The sequence below is a fragment of the Carcharodon carcharias genome, chromosome 15 (genome assembly GCF_017639515.1).
Source record: "Carcharodon carcharias isolate sCarCar2 chromosome 15, sCarCar2.pri, whole genome shotgun sequence".
NCBI classification, from domain to species: Eukaryota; Metazoa; Chordata; class Chondrichthyes; order Lamniformes; family Lamnidae; genus Carcharodon; species Carcharodon carcharias.
This window is the reverse complement of record NC_054481.1, coordinates 23608548-23622818: the sequence shown is the minus strand read 5'-3', so window position 1 is coordinate 23622818 and position 14271 is coordinate 23608548. Positions and strand designations below refer to the sequence as shown.

Here is a 14271-nt window from a genome sequence, read left to right as displayed (position 1 = left end):
CAGGTCATACATATTTACTTCTATTTGTGTTTTCTTACAAATGCTATGAGCCTTCAGATACAGAGCCTTTAGTTCTGTCTTTTTATTATTTGTATTACCTGCTTTTGCACTTTTAGGTTTGTACTCTCTGTCCTTTCCTGCCACACTCTGATCATCATTTCCCTTATTCCTACCTTGCTCTTTTGCCTTGTCTTCTCTATTTAATTTTTCACATCTTCTCAAACTTGATCCCTTCCCTGTAGTATTTAGCTTAAGGCCCTTTCTACCACCTAGTTAAATGACTTGCCAGAACACTTGTCCCAGCATCCCAATGGTACAGCTCCAACTTTCTCCAGTAGTGGTGCCAGTGCCCCATGAATCAAAACCTATTTCTCCCACATCAGTTGCTGAGCCATGCATTCAACTCTGTAACCTGAATTACGCCATGCCAATTTGCTTGTGGCTCAGGTAGTAATCTAGAGATTATTACTAGTTGAGGTTCTGATTTTTAATTTCACCCCTAGCTGCTCATACTCCCTTAGCAGAACCTCTTCCTTTGTTCTACCTATGTTGTTGGTACCTACATGGACCATGACTGTTGGATCGTCCCCCTCCCACTGCAAGTTTCCCTCCAGCTCAAAGCAGATGTCCCAAACTCTGGCACCGGGAAGGCAACACAGCCTTCTGGTTTCCTGCTTTTGTCTGTAGAGAACTGTGTCTATTCCCCTGACTATACTGTCCCCCACTACATTCCTGTTAACTCCCCCTGCTTGAATGGCTTCCTGTACCATGGTGCCATGTACAGTTTGCTCATCTACCCTGCAACACCCGCTTTCATCCATACAGGTTGAAAGGACCTCAAACCTGTTGGACAATTACAAAGCATGAGTCTCCTCTAGTTCTACCTTCTGGGTCCCTATATATGCCTTGTTCACAGTTATACCCTCCTGTCCCTGACCACTGACCATATCAGAAGACCCTATTCTAGGGGGTGTGACTGCTTCCTGGTACAAAGTGTCCAGGTAACTTTTCCCCCTCCCTGATGCATCACAGTGTCTACAGGTCGGCATCCAGCTCAATGACTCTGAGCCGAAGCTCCTCAAGTCACAGACACTTCAGTTGTATTTGCCTTGGATCACACTGGCGTCCAGGAACTGTCACATTCTGCAGTCATAACACGTCACCTGTCCTACCATCTTTATTATATGCTAATTAATTTATTTTTCTTAATTAATGAATGCTGCTATTCCCAATAACCTTAACTACTGCTAGTAAACCTTACTACTACTAAAAAAACCTTACAATTACTAATGAATTACACAAATTTTGAAGATGAATGAGCAAAATATTCACCAATCATTTATCTGTGTTCCTGTGATGTCACACTGATTTCCCTCCGATAGTGGCCACTCCACTCTGGATCCACAGACTGGACTGGATTGGATAGCTCTTCTAGGTGCTCCTGACTGCCTCTAGGTACTCATTTTGTCCACCTTTCAAGGTGCAGCTGACTGCCTCCAGGCCCCCTCCTCATCCACTCTTCTGGGTGCTGCTGACTGCCTCCCGGTCCTTTTTCCACCCGCTCCCATGAAATCTTTTGTTATTTAATCTTCCTCCGTCCTCCGCCCTACCATAGACTTCTCTTTTATTCATCCTAACCCCTTTCTCTCTTCCACCTCCCCCCAATCAAAACTGGTTTAAAAACTCTTACGTTTCTACCTATCTTCCATTCTGATGAACAATCATTGACCTGAACGCTGTTCCTCTTCACAGATGATGGCTGTCTTGCTGAGTATTTCCAGCATTTTGCGTTTTTACTTAGGACCAAGCGGATGGTTTATATGGCCTATTCACTCAGCGCTTTGCTGCGAGGCTGTGAAATGTAGACAACTTAGAACTATCAAGAAAAGAAGCCCCAAAATTTCCATCTTTGCTGTCTGCGGCGCATTATGGGTATTTCCTGATAGGACAAAATCGTGAATGTTACAGTCTTTTCAAAGGCAGAACTCACAGGTTTGTTAGCACTCATTAAACAGAGGTGGCTTCCTTTGATTGGGCACATCCTCACGATAGAAGATGGTCACATACCCAAGAACTGTCTTATGGTGAGGTAGCTGGAGCCAAACAACATCCAAAGCTCCTCTTTAAGAATGCTTGCATGCACAGCATGAAAGCCCCAAACATTGATTATCACACCTTCGAATCACTACCTGACAACAGAGAAAAATGGTGACAATGTAGACCGGCATTCGTGTGAAATAGATTGTTGCTGCACGTCCGTCACCTTTCGTAGATGGAAGGATGCCGATGATGGTTGAAGAATAAAGGTTGGCCAGAGCACCTGGCGAATGGCCCTGCACCTCTTTGAAACAGTGCCTTGGAGACTTTTGTGATAATGCCATATCAGTCAATCCTGCTGGATTACATTTTTAATATTCAAAATCAGGAGGATAACATTTATCCAATCACTCCCGCATAATGCTCATTGCAGTAGTCCAGCCATTAAGCAGTCTGCAAGTCAGCCAATTACCATATCTAAGACAGGACAACAAAATGTTCACACTAGTTCATGCGCCGTGCATGTTCAAACACCTAGATCTCAAGATCAAATACTTCGAATGCACCCATACATAAATGTACATTGCAAGTCTTGCATTTCAATGCAGCAAAACTGCTCTATCTAGTAAACCATAATAATCCAACATCTAATTCCACCACATCGTACTAATCGTGTCTGATTGCCTCTCTCAATCTTTGGGCATGGAAGAGTCAAATTTGGAAGTAAAATTGTCATGTTAGCTACTTTTAAGAGGGGGAATGTTTTATGTATCAACGTTAGCAAAGAATATAAATATTGCTTGTGTAAATAGCAAGATAGACAGATAAAAATCAAACTAGGATTTAGAATTAGCTTGGCAAGCAAAAACTGATCTACTTAAATTGTTAATTCAGTCCATTCCTATTCATTCAAAATCCATTTTTGCTGAGTGGAATAAAATAAACTACCCAGCAGTTTGAAATGAGTATTTTTTTGATAAAACAGCATGAGGCATTTTTCTTTCAAACACTTTCAATTCAACTTCAGCCACTTGCAAGCCATGGATGAATGTATGTCAATTCCATGCTAGAATATTTCAGTGATAATTTCTCTAGAACAACTTTGCTCCGTAAACAGCTTGTAAAATTGGATTCCAGCTTCGTGTAAGATCTTTACAATCAAATGTGACATGATCACTGAGAGCAGGAGAAAATGGGAGCTTTTGTGTCATTTCTCAATGACGGTGTGTGCGCTCCTTCTAATTAATTTCTCTAAAGTTACTTAAATCTTCTAAGTCTAACTTTATTCGTCTTTTTGACATTTGTTTTCCTTTGAGGCACAATTAGGAAGAAGGTTTTGCTGTGAATAATGATGTAACTACCCTTGGTTTTGAATACTATGTTTTGATGTGGCAAGGTAGTTTACTGCGGTTATGTGTGTGTTCTGTACTTGTATGTTGGATAAGTAGCAAGGAATGTTGGTGTGTGACCTAGTAGTTTTTTTACACTACAGCTCAAAGTAAAAGATTTTTTGAACCTTGGGGCAACTCTTGGCTTATAATAATTCTTCATTGACCACTAAGGCCTGCTTTCAAGTTAATGAACCTGGCATTCTAGCCTTCCCATTCTTTGATCAGGGTGACAGCTGTAGAAGGTTAGAGGAAAAGTGAAGTCAGCCCTAGTTCTTAGTTGTAGCCAGGCAATGGAATGATTTTTCATCCAGCACAGCAGTTGTCGCCTTGAGATACAGGTGCAGACGATTAATAGCCACAGTCTTTGACAACAGGTAGCTGGGAGGCAAATGGCTGAACTAGTGGACTCAAGTGAAGAAAATGTTTAAAAGAATGGTCAGAATCTGAAAATCCTGCCTTAGGACAAAAGGGGAGTGCCTCTCCATATTTCTCTTTCAAGCACTAGTTATTACCTAACCTTTTACCATCTATTGACATGTAATTATACAGTACAATTGTTTTTGTTCAGATTTTTTTCTCTTCCTCTCCCTCTCCTCCACCCCCAGTTCTCTCTCTTTCCCATGCTCACTCCTGTTGTCAGCACTATTTTTTTTCTGCCTCATCCATTTTAGACACCTTCCCAACAATGTGCACCATTTGCCAACCAAAAAAGGTGATCTGCTCAGCTTTTTGCTTGTACTGCTCTAATCAGTTGCCTGGAGCTATACAGCAGAAACCGAGTTTATTTCCCCTCTTGTTTCCTCACTGATGGTGAAAGGGTAGCACATCACTGTTTAGAAGATTGTGGATGCAGATTTTTATCATGCCTGTTTGGGACTGACAGGAGTTTAAAACAATCTCTAAAGTATTTTCTGGACTACGGCACTGCATCAATAAATTACGAATACAGAGCCGTGTAAGGAGATATTGGGTCAGATGACAAAAAGCTTGGTCAAATAGGTAGTTTTGAAGGAAGGTCTTAAAGGAGGAAAGAAGGGTGGAGAAGTTTAGGGAGGGAATTGCAGAGCTTTGGGCTTAGGCAGCTGACGACATGGCAACCAAAGCTGGAGTGATTAAAAATGGGGATACTCAAAAGGCCAGAATTAGAGGAACACAGATATTTCGCAGGATTTTGGGGCTAGAGGAGGTTACAGAGATAGGGAGGGGTGAGTCTATGGTGGCATTCAAAAATAAGGTTGAGAATTTTAAAATTGAGACCTTGCTGATAAGGGGACAAGGGTCCAGAGCACAGGGGTGATAGGTTAATGGGACTTGGTGCAAGTTAGGATATGTTCAGCAGAGTTTTGAAGGAGCCCAAGTTTACAAAGGGTAGAATGTTGGAGTCGAGCCAGAAATGCGTTGGAAGAGTCAAGTCTAGGGGTGGAGAAGGCATGAGTGAGGGTTTCAGCAGCAGAGAAACTGAGATAGAGGTGTGAAGTTGGATGATGTTATGGGACTGGAAATAGGCAACCTTAGTGATATCGTGAAAGTGATGTTGGAAGCTCATCTTGGGGTCATATGTGATACCAAGCTAATTTCTTGAGCTATTTCATACATAATATAAAAAAACACTTGAATTTATATAATGCTTTTCATGACTCAGGTCATCTGAAAGCACTTGACAGGGAATGGAATGCTTTTGAAGTATTGTCACTGATATAATGTACGAAACGTGGCAGCCAGCTTGAACACAGTGGAATCTTAAAAATAGCATTGTGATAATGATCAAACGATCTGTTTTTGTGATGTTGACTGAGGGATCAATATTGGCTAGGACACCAAGGATAACTTCCTTGCCCCCCTCCAAAATAGTGCCATGGGATCTTTTATGTTTACTGGAGGGGGAGAATGATGCCTCAGTTTAACCTCCTATCCATTTTGACCCTCGAACAAGGCAATGCTCCCTCAGTACTTCACTGGAGGTTGGATTTGACTCAAGTCTCATGATTGGGGCTTGAACCCATGACCTTCCAACTAAGAGACAAGAGTGCTACCTCTGAACTGCAGCTGACAAATTCTTGGAGTCAGTAATAATGATGGTATTGCTAAATCCAAGTATCCTGCAATAGGGTGTTCTATATTTCTGTGGATTGCTATTTTTTCCTGGTTCTCAGAACCCTGTTTAATGGTTTGCAGCGTCTTAGTAATAATAAAGGATCTGTGTTTTGCAACCTGAAATGAAAATTCACCACTTACAAGCTGGTTGTGATCGAAAATATTTTCATTATCCTGTGCAAGCAATTGCTAGGAACAAATAGGATAGCTAGGGAGAACTTTTTCCACTGGTGGGGCAGTCTTGTACAGTTGGGCATAAATTTAAAATCCAGGCTGTTTAGGTGAGAAGTTAGAAAACCTATGATCATGCAAAGGATAGTTGAAGTGTGGAACACACTACCACAAAAAACAGTAGATAATGCCTTAATTTTAAATTGGAGAATTTTGCCAGACAAAAGTATAAATGGTTATGGAGGCAAGTCAGGTGGCTGGAGTTGAGATACAGATCAGCCATGATCTCACTGAATAGTGGAAAAGGCTCGAGGGGCTGAATGACTTACACCTGTACCTATGCAAGCTAGAGGCCATGACTTTTACAAATATAAATTTGCAATTTATGTAAAATGGTCATAGTTTCTACCAAAGTTTTCAAAAATATTTCTGTTCTCATCAGATTCGTTGCAGGAATTGCTGCCTCCTGGTGTTAAAAACCTGGGATACTTTGAAAGTTTTCATAATGCAGAACATTTTTAAGTTCTATTACTGTTCATGGTGGAAAGGGGCTAGGACCTCCTGGTTCACTGAAAATCAGATCACAGTTGTACCAATAATTGGTCATTTTTTCTGTAAGCCACTTTTTTCTGTGTGTCACATATTCATTGATTTTTTTTGTTAATTTATTTGTTCAGGTAAAAAGGACAATATTAGACATGGTCTTGTGATGAAGTGTCCCTAAATAACAAGGCTGGTGGACAATAATAGTATGGCTGGTAGTTAGTGAATTCAGTTTAGACATGAGTTTGTCTGCGTATTAAAGCCATGAATGGTGCTAGGAAAGCTTTCATTGTGTTGGCGTAACTTATAATTATAGAGCCGCAAAACATTAAACAGAAGATCCTGCACTGTCTGAGTGCTGTAGTCTGTTATTTGTCATGGAAGGCGAAGAGGTTAAAACCCATTATCGGGTTTGCGGGTGCAAGCGCTCCACAATTTCAAACCTCAAAAAATTGCAGGGTTGGTGTGCGTCTGAAATAAATCACCTATATTTAATCCAGGTGTGTGCTCTGGAGCTTTAAATTGTAAATTCATTTATTGAAATGAAAGAGCTTGTATTTATATAGCGTTAGTACCTTTCACAGCCTCTGTATCATCCTCCTCCCCACAAAGTTCCCAACAGCCAATGGAGTGCTTCTGCAATGTAGTCACTGTTGTAATGTAGGAAACGTGGCAGCCAAATGATGCACAATATCCCTCAAACAGTGATGAAATAATGACCAAATAATCTGCCTTAGTGATGTTGTTTGAGGGATCAGTGTTGGCTTGGACACTGGAAATAAAAAAAAGTTCTGCTCCTCTTTAAATAGTGCCTTTTATATCAACTTGAGGCAGACAGGGCCTTGGTTCAATGTCCCGTGCTAAGACCGTACAGCAGAACTGTGGGTTACTTGTGGTTGGCTGCAGAGTTGTGTTGGTGAATTTTCATTATTATGTTCAATTTTCTTCAAATCTTCAGTTTGTAATGAAAACATGAGATATGCTAAATATGTTGCATTGATTTTTGCCTTATTTGAGGAGGGTGACTGTGATTGCCATTATCTGCTTTCACCTCCCCACTCAGCACCTGCCCCACTGCGCGCCCCCTCCCCCCCAAAACTTTTCACAAAAAGGTTGACAATTATTTTACTCCTGCAGGTTTTAATCTGACAGCGATATTTAGACTGGATTTTTTGTCTTTTGCTTTTAGCAGAACGTCCTTGCCTTGGATGCCGAGAACTGGTATTTCGGAACTTATCCAAAATTTTGCCAGCTGTTAGCCGAGACATGACTGACTGGGTTCCTGCAACACGGGTTAAAGCTTCCCAGCTCCTGATTGTGTTGTTACTCCATGCTGAGGATCACATCACGCAGCACATGGAACTGCTGCTCAGTGCCATGTATCGGTCGTGTGCAGATGAGGAGACATCTGTGGTTAAGAACGTATGTAGCTGTCTTCTGCTGTCCTGCGTGAGCAATATTTCAGTTAGCGTTGATGACCATTTCATACTGGGATCTCTAGAAGGCTTTGTCTCCTTTTACTATCGTATGCAACTTTGTAATAATCAGTCTCTAAGTGCATGCCATACATCTGCAGAAGTTATTTCCAGTAAAATGCCCAGTGAAAAATCTTGTCATGTAAAATGAGAGAAAAATGCTTCAACTTGTTAGCAAAATTTAAGTCCATGGGATAAAAGGGGTAATAGCAGCATGGATATAAAATTGGTTGAGGCAGAGAAAACTGAAATCTGTGGTGAATAGCTGTTCTTTATACTGGACTGAGGTACACAGTGGACTTCCTGTAAATTCAGTACGAGGACCAATATTGCTTTTGATTTGTCCTATGCCTTGAACTTGGGAGGGGGGGTACAAGTCATATTTATAAAATTTGCTGACAACAGGAAACTTGGAACTGTAGTAAAATATTTAGGAAGATAATAATAGACTTCAAAAGGACATAAACAGGCCGATGGAATGGCCAGATACATGACAGATGAAATTTGATGCAGAAAGGTGTGAGGTGGCACATTTTGTTAAGAAGAATGAGGAAAGACCATACATACAAAATGGTACAGTTTATGAAGCGGGTGCAAGAGCAGAGGCACCTGGGGGTGTTTGTGCACAAATCTTTGAAGGTGGCAGGAGAGGTTAACAAAGCAGTTAATAAAGGGATTCTGGACTTTTTAAATAGAGGCATAGAGTACAAAGGCCAGGAAGTTATGCTAAAGCACGGTTTGTTCCCAGCTACAGTAATATGTCCAGTTCTGAGCACCACTGTTTCGGAACAGAGAGGGTACAGAGGAGATTGGCTGGAATGAATCCAAGGATGTGGGGTTACAGTTGCATGGATAGACTGGAGAAGCTGGGGTCGTTTCCTTAAAGCTGAGAAGGATAAAAGGAATTTTCAGAAAGGTGTTTGCAATCACGAAAGGTTTAGATAAAACAAATAAAGAGAAACTGTTTTCAATGACTGTAGGATTGATAACCAGCTGGCACAGATTCAAAGTGATTGACAAAAGAGCCAGCCCCATGTACATGGGGAAAAGAGCAGGTCTCTGGGACAAAATGGGTTGCACTTTAAAAGAGCCAGTGCGTACTCAGTGTTAGATGATGACCTGTGCTGTACTGTTCTATGATTTTGACCAGGGTTCAACAATTTTGCCTCAGGAGAGCATTATTAAACAAAATTTGGTGCTGAATCAGGTTTTAAAGATTATAATAAAGAAAGTTGAGAAGTGGAAAGATTTAGGAATGGAAATGCAGAGCTTGGGACCTGGTAGCTGAGTGCATGGCCGTCAATGGTTGGTTAATGTAATCGGGGATTATGGTTTAGAAACAACTCGTACTTTTTTCAGAAGAATGGCTCCACTCGATATTAACTTAACATTTTAGTTGCTGGGCGATCTGTGAAATTTCTGTTTAATTTGTGCTCTTTTTGTTTTAAAAGCTGTTCTGTTTTGTTTCATTTTGGCGCTTAATTTTTTTTACTGCAGTCTTAAAGGTTGTTTTTTGGTGCAGAGTTTTTATTTTTCCTGCAATCCAGGATGAGAGACACTTAAGTAGCAACTGTAGCGCTTTAATCCAGCACTTGTTTTGAAAATGCTGTTGCTGGTGTTGTTTACAGTGACAGGTGTTAGAAAATAAATGGTGTAACCCAGTAGCCATAAATGCTACCAGATGTAAATGTTTTGTTTTCCAAGAGCAGCTTCCCAATCGCAAGATTAAGCATTTATTTCCCAGGACTGCCTGTCATCCTGGCTACTTCAGTTCAGTACCTACCTGTTACTGGACAGAGTGATACAGGGAAATTAGTTGTTCCAACTTATCCAGGAACAATTTCTATATGGAAAACCCTGTCTTAAAATGCTTTTAACGCAAAAAAAAGAGAGGAACTCTTGTAGTTCATGGCAGATTTTCATTACGTTGCCATGTTTTACATTCACAAAGCATCTTGCTTTGCCAGGTTTGCATTCAGTTACGTGCTGAACTAGCCTGCATACCATTGCTTATACTGTTCTTGGCTTTTACAGTAAACTTGCTTCTTTGTGTGGTTTCAAAGGGGATGATCCTGTCTAAGTTCATTGTTTACGCTTCTTTTGCAAGTACCTAACAACAAACATTAATGAAAAGCAGTAGTGTTTCTCCTACATGTTTCATTTTAGTGGGAGGCAGTCCTCCTCCAACCTCTAAGGTAGCAAACAAGGTACATTAATGGAGATCCTATTGTACCAATCACACAGTTTATTCCAATTTATATAAATAGTGCTGTAAATAAGTGAGAAATAATCATGTTTATATATTCAAAATGGATTCACTTGAAGGAGTAACATTTTCTTTTTATACCTTTTATGTTCAGAATAAGAGCACAGACGTACAGTGCAAAACAGGTTGATAGGCAGGTTGATTGAAGGTTTTGCCGCCTTTGATTGTCAAAGCAGCAACATGCCATTTATTGTTTTACAACATGAGAAATGACCATGACTTTCATCTCCTTAAAGGTGACTTGTAATGCTTTTGAGAATTATTACACTAGTCACTGTGAGTCATAATCACATCTTAAAACGCACATTTATACACACTAGAAAAATTGTGTTTGAAGGAACAGTGACCATATTGCAATTAAATGTATTTTTTTGTTGCTTAGTGTAACTAAATTTTTTTCCGGCTCAAAGTATAAACAATATAAATTCTACATCACTAATACCGGCCTCTACAATCAGAAATAATTGATTAGTCATGTTGATGTGTTTTTAGTCTGCAGTATCTTGCATTATATATGACATCAAGCTATAACAATCTAGTTTTAGTCCAATACTGAAGATAAGTAGGAACTTGTAAATGATTTTGTGACATTTGCAGTGCAATGTTTATTTTAAGCAAATCAGATGTTTTCCTGGAATAGGCTTTGAAATAGAGAAAGTTGTTGGGATAAAGTTTCCAGTTGCTACCTTTGATTTCTTGATAATTCTGTCATTCCAGTCTGTGAAGGCAGCGGAGCTGATTGGAACTTTTGTGGACCCCGAGGTCTTTTTGAAATTGATTGTGATGGCCCTGGAGAAATCGGCCTGCACTGCTCACCTGATAGTGCTGGGTGCAGTCATTAGAGGCAGTTCAGCACAAGTGCTACACCCACATCTGCTAAGAATTGGAGCAACCCTGGCACTTCCTGACACATGCCAGGTAACCCAAAAGGTAAATGTTAACAGAAATGAAGGTTTGTCACCTAGAAATCTTGCAGTGTAGTTTTCTCAAAGTTTGATATTCTTCTTACAAAAGCAAAATATTGGCGATGCTGCAAATCTGAAATATAAATGGAAAATACTGGAAATTCTCAGATCAGGCAGTGTCTGTGGAGAGAGAAGCAAAGTTAAAATTGCAGGTCGGAGACCCTTCCTCAGAAATGGAAAAAGTTAAGAGATGTGATGTGTTTTAAGCAAATTATAGAGGCAGGGAAAGGAGGGAGGGGAGGACAGAATAAAAGCAACTGGTACAGATTCTGAGTCTCTCATTTACAGTTTCTCTAGACCCATATTTTGTTGCTTTTCTAGTCCCATTATCACCCTCCTTTGCCTTACACCATCAATCCTTTTAGCATTTAATCTCTCCTGCCTTTCACCTTATCATAGACCTTTGCCATTTGTTCTTTCCTTGCCCTCTCCAACCCCTTCTCCAGCTTCAATACTTGCTTAAGATCTGTTACATCTCTAATTTTTTCCAGTTCTGATGTAAAGTCCTTGATATGAAATGTTAACTCTATCTCTCTCCATGGATGTTGTCTGACTTGCTGAGTATTACCAGTATTTACTGTTTTCATATTCTTCATATATAGTTTCATAATTTTGTATAATATAAACAAAAAGCGCTCTTACACGTGTGGTGGTTGAAACCTAAAGCCATTCTCTGTTGTCTGTCATACTATGTATGTATGTATGATATTGTTTTGATTATTTCTTTGGTAGGATGAAGATAGTTATTCCTTGAGTAGGAAACCTGACCTATTTATATGAGATAACGGTACAATTTCATTATAACATGGAAAAAAAAAAGGAGAGAATAAGATTAGAAAATGCTGAAAATACTCAACAAGTATGGCAGCGTTTTTTTTATTCGTTCATGGGATGTGAGCATCGCTGGCTAGTCCAGCATTTATTGCCTATCCGTAATTGCCCTTGAGAAGTTTGTGGTGAGCTGTCTTCTTGAACCAATCCATGTGGTATAGGTACACCTACAGTGCTGTTAGGGAGGGAGTTCCAGGATTTTGACCTAGCGACAGTGAAGGAATGGCGATATATTTTCAAGTCAGGATGGCATGTGACTTGGAGGGGAACTCCCAGGTGGTGGTGTTCCCATATTTGTCTGCTGCCCTTGTCCTTCAAGATGGCAGTGGTCATGGGTTTGGAAGGTGCTGTCGAAGAAACCTTGGTGAGTTCCTGCAGTGCATCTTGTAGATGGTACACACTGCTGTGACAGTGTGCTGGTGGTGGAGGATGTGAATATTTGTGGATGTGGTGCCAGTAAAGCAGGCTGCTTTGTCCTGGTTGATGCTAAGCTTCTTTAGTATTGTTGGAGCTGCACTCATCCAGGCAGGTGGAGAGTATTCCAATACGCTCCTGACTTGTGCCTTGTAGATGGTGGACAAACTTTGGGGAGTCAGGAGGTGAGTTGTTCGCCACAGGATTCCTAGTCTCTGACCTGTTCTTGTAGCTACAGTATTTATTTGGCTAGTCCAGTTCATTTTCTGGTCAATGGTAACTCCCCAGGATATTGGTAGTGATTACAGTAGTATTATCAGTGATGATAATGCCATTGAATGTCATGGGGTGATGGTTAGATTCTGTCTTGTTGGAGATGGTCGTTGCCTGGCACTTGTGGCAAGTAACAATTGTGCCACACTTGTCAGCCCAAGCCTGGACATTGTCCAGGTCTTCCTGCATTTTAACATGGACTGCTTCAGTATCTGAAGAGTCGTGGATGGTGAACATTGTACAATCATCAGCGAACATCGCCACTTCTGATCTCGTGATGGAAGGAAGGTCATTGTTGAAACTGCTGAATATGGTTGGGCCTATACACTACCCTGAGGAACTCCTGCAGTAATGACCTGGAACTGAAATGATTGACCAGTAACAACCATAGTCATCTTCCTTTGTGCTAGGTATGACTCTAGCCAATGGGGAGTTTTCACCCTGATTCCCATTGACTCCATTTTTGCACAGACTCCTTGATGCCACACTCGGTCAAATGTTGCCATGATGTCAAGGGCAGACACTCTTACCTCACCTCGGGAGTTCAGCTCTTTTGCCCATGTTTGAACCAAGGCTGTAGTGAGGTCAGGAGCTGAGTGACCCTGGCAGAACCCAAACTGGGCATCAGTGAGCAGTTTATTGCTAAGCAAGTGCTGCTTGATAGCACTATTGATGACCCCTTCCGTCACTTTACTGGTGATCGAGAGTTGGATTTGTCTCACTTTTTGGGGACATGACACACTTGGGCAATTTTCCACATTGTTGGGTGGATGCCAGTGTTGTAGCTGCACTGGAACAACTTGGCTAGGGGGGTGACAAATTCTGCAGCACAAGTCTTCAGTACTATTGCTGGAATATTGTCAGAGCCCATAGCCTTTGCAGTATCCAGTGCCTTCAGCCGTTTTGGATGTTTTGTATAATATTTGTTTCAGGCTGCGATGGATCATCCACTCTGCACTCCTGGCTGAAGATTCTTGTGAATGCTTCAGCCTTATCTTTTGCACTGATGCGCTGGGCTCCTCCATCATTGAGGATGGGGATATTTGTGGAGCCGCCTCCTCCAATGAGTTGTTTAATTGTCCACCACCATTCATGACTGGATGTGGCATGACTGCAGAGTTCAGAGACCTGATCCTGTCATTGTGGAATCGCTTAGCTTTGTCTATCGTTTGCTGCTTATGCTGTTTGACATGCAAGTAGTCCTGGATTGTAGCTTCACCAGGTTGACACCTCATTTTTAGGTATGCCTGGTGCTGCTCCCTGCCTGCCCTCCTGCACTCTTTATTGAACCAGTGTTGGTCCCCTGGCTTGGTGATAATGGTAGAGTGGGGGTTATGCCAGGCCAAGAGGTTACAGATTGTGATTGAGTACACTTGTGCTGCTGCTGATGGCCCACAGCATCTCATGGATGCCCAGCCTTGAGTTGCTAGTTCTGTTTGAAATCTATCCCATTTAGCACAGTGGTAGTGCCACACAACGCGATGGAGGGTTTCCTCAGTGTGGAGATGGGACTTTTGTCTCCACAAGGACTGTGCGATGGTCATTCCTACCGATATTGTCATGGACGGGTGCATCTGCGGCAGGCAGGTTGCTGAGGATTAGGTCAGGTATATTTTTCCCTCTTGTTGCTTCCCTCACTGCGTGCTGCAGACCCAGTCTAGCAACTATGTCCTTTAGGACTTGCCCAACTCAATCAGTAGTGATGCTACTGAGCCACTGTTGGTGATGGACATTGAAGTCCCCCACCCAGTGTACATTCTAGGCCCTTGCCATCCTCGGTGCTTCCTCCAAGTGGTGTTCAACATGGAGGA

At 41.4% G+C, this 14271-nt stretch overlaps 1 protein-coding gene across 1 annotated transcript in view; it reads left to right on the top strand.

Annotated features, from left to right (window-relative positions):
* The window catches only part of LOC121288350 (dynein assembly factor 5, axonemal-like), a 101846-nt gene that overhangs the window by 43383 nt on the left and 44192 nt on the right, over positions 1–14271 (top strand). Inside the window, exons 5-6 of the mRNA XM_041206903.1 lie at positions 7426–7658; positions 10695–10907. Of these exons, the coding sequence (XP_041062837.1) occupies positions 7426–7658; positions 10695–10907 (446 nt within the window). The remainder of the gene's footprint in view (positions 1–7425; positions 7659–10694; positions 10908–14271) is intronic.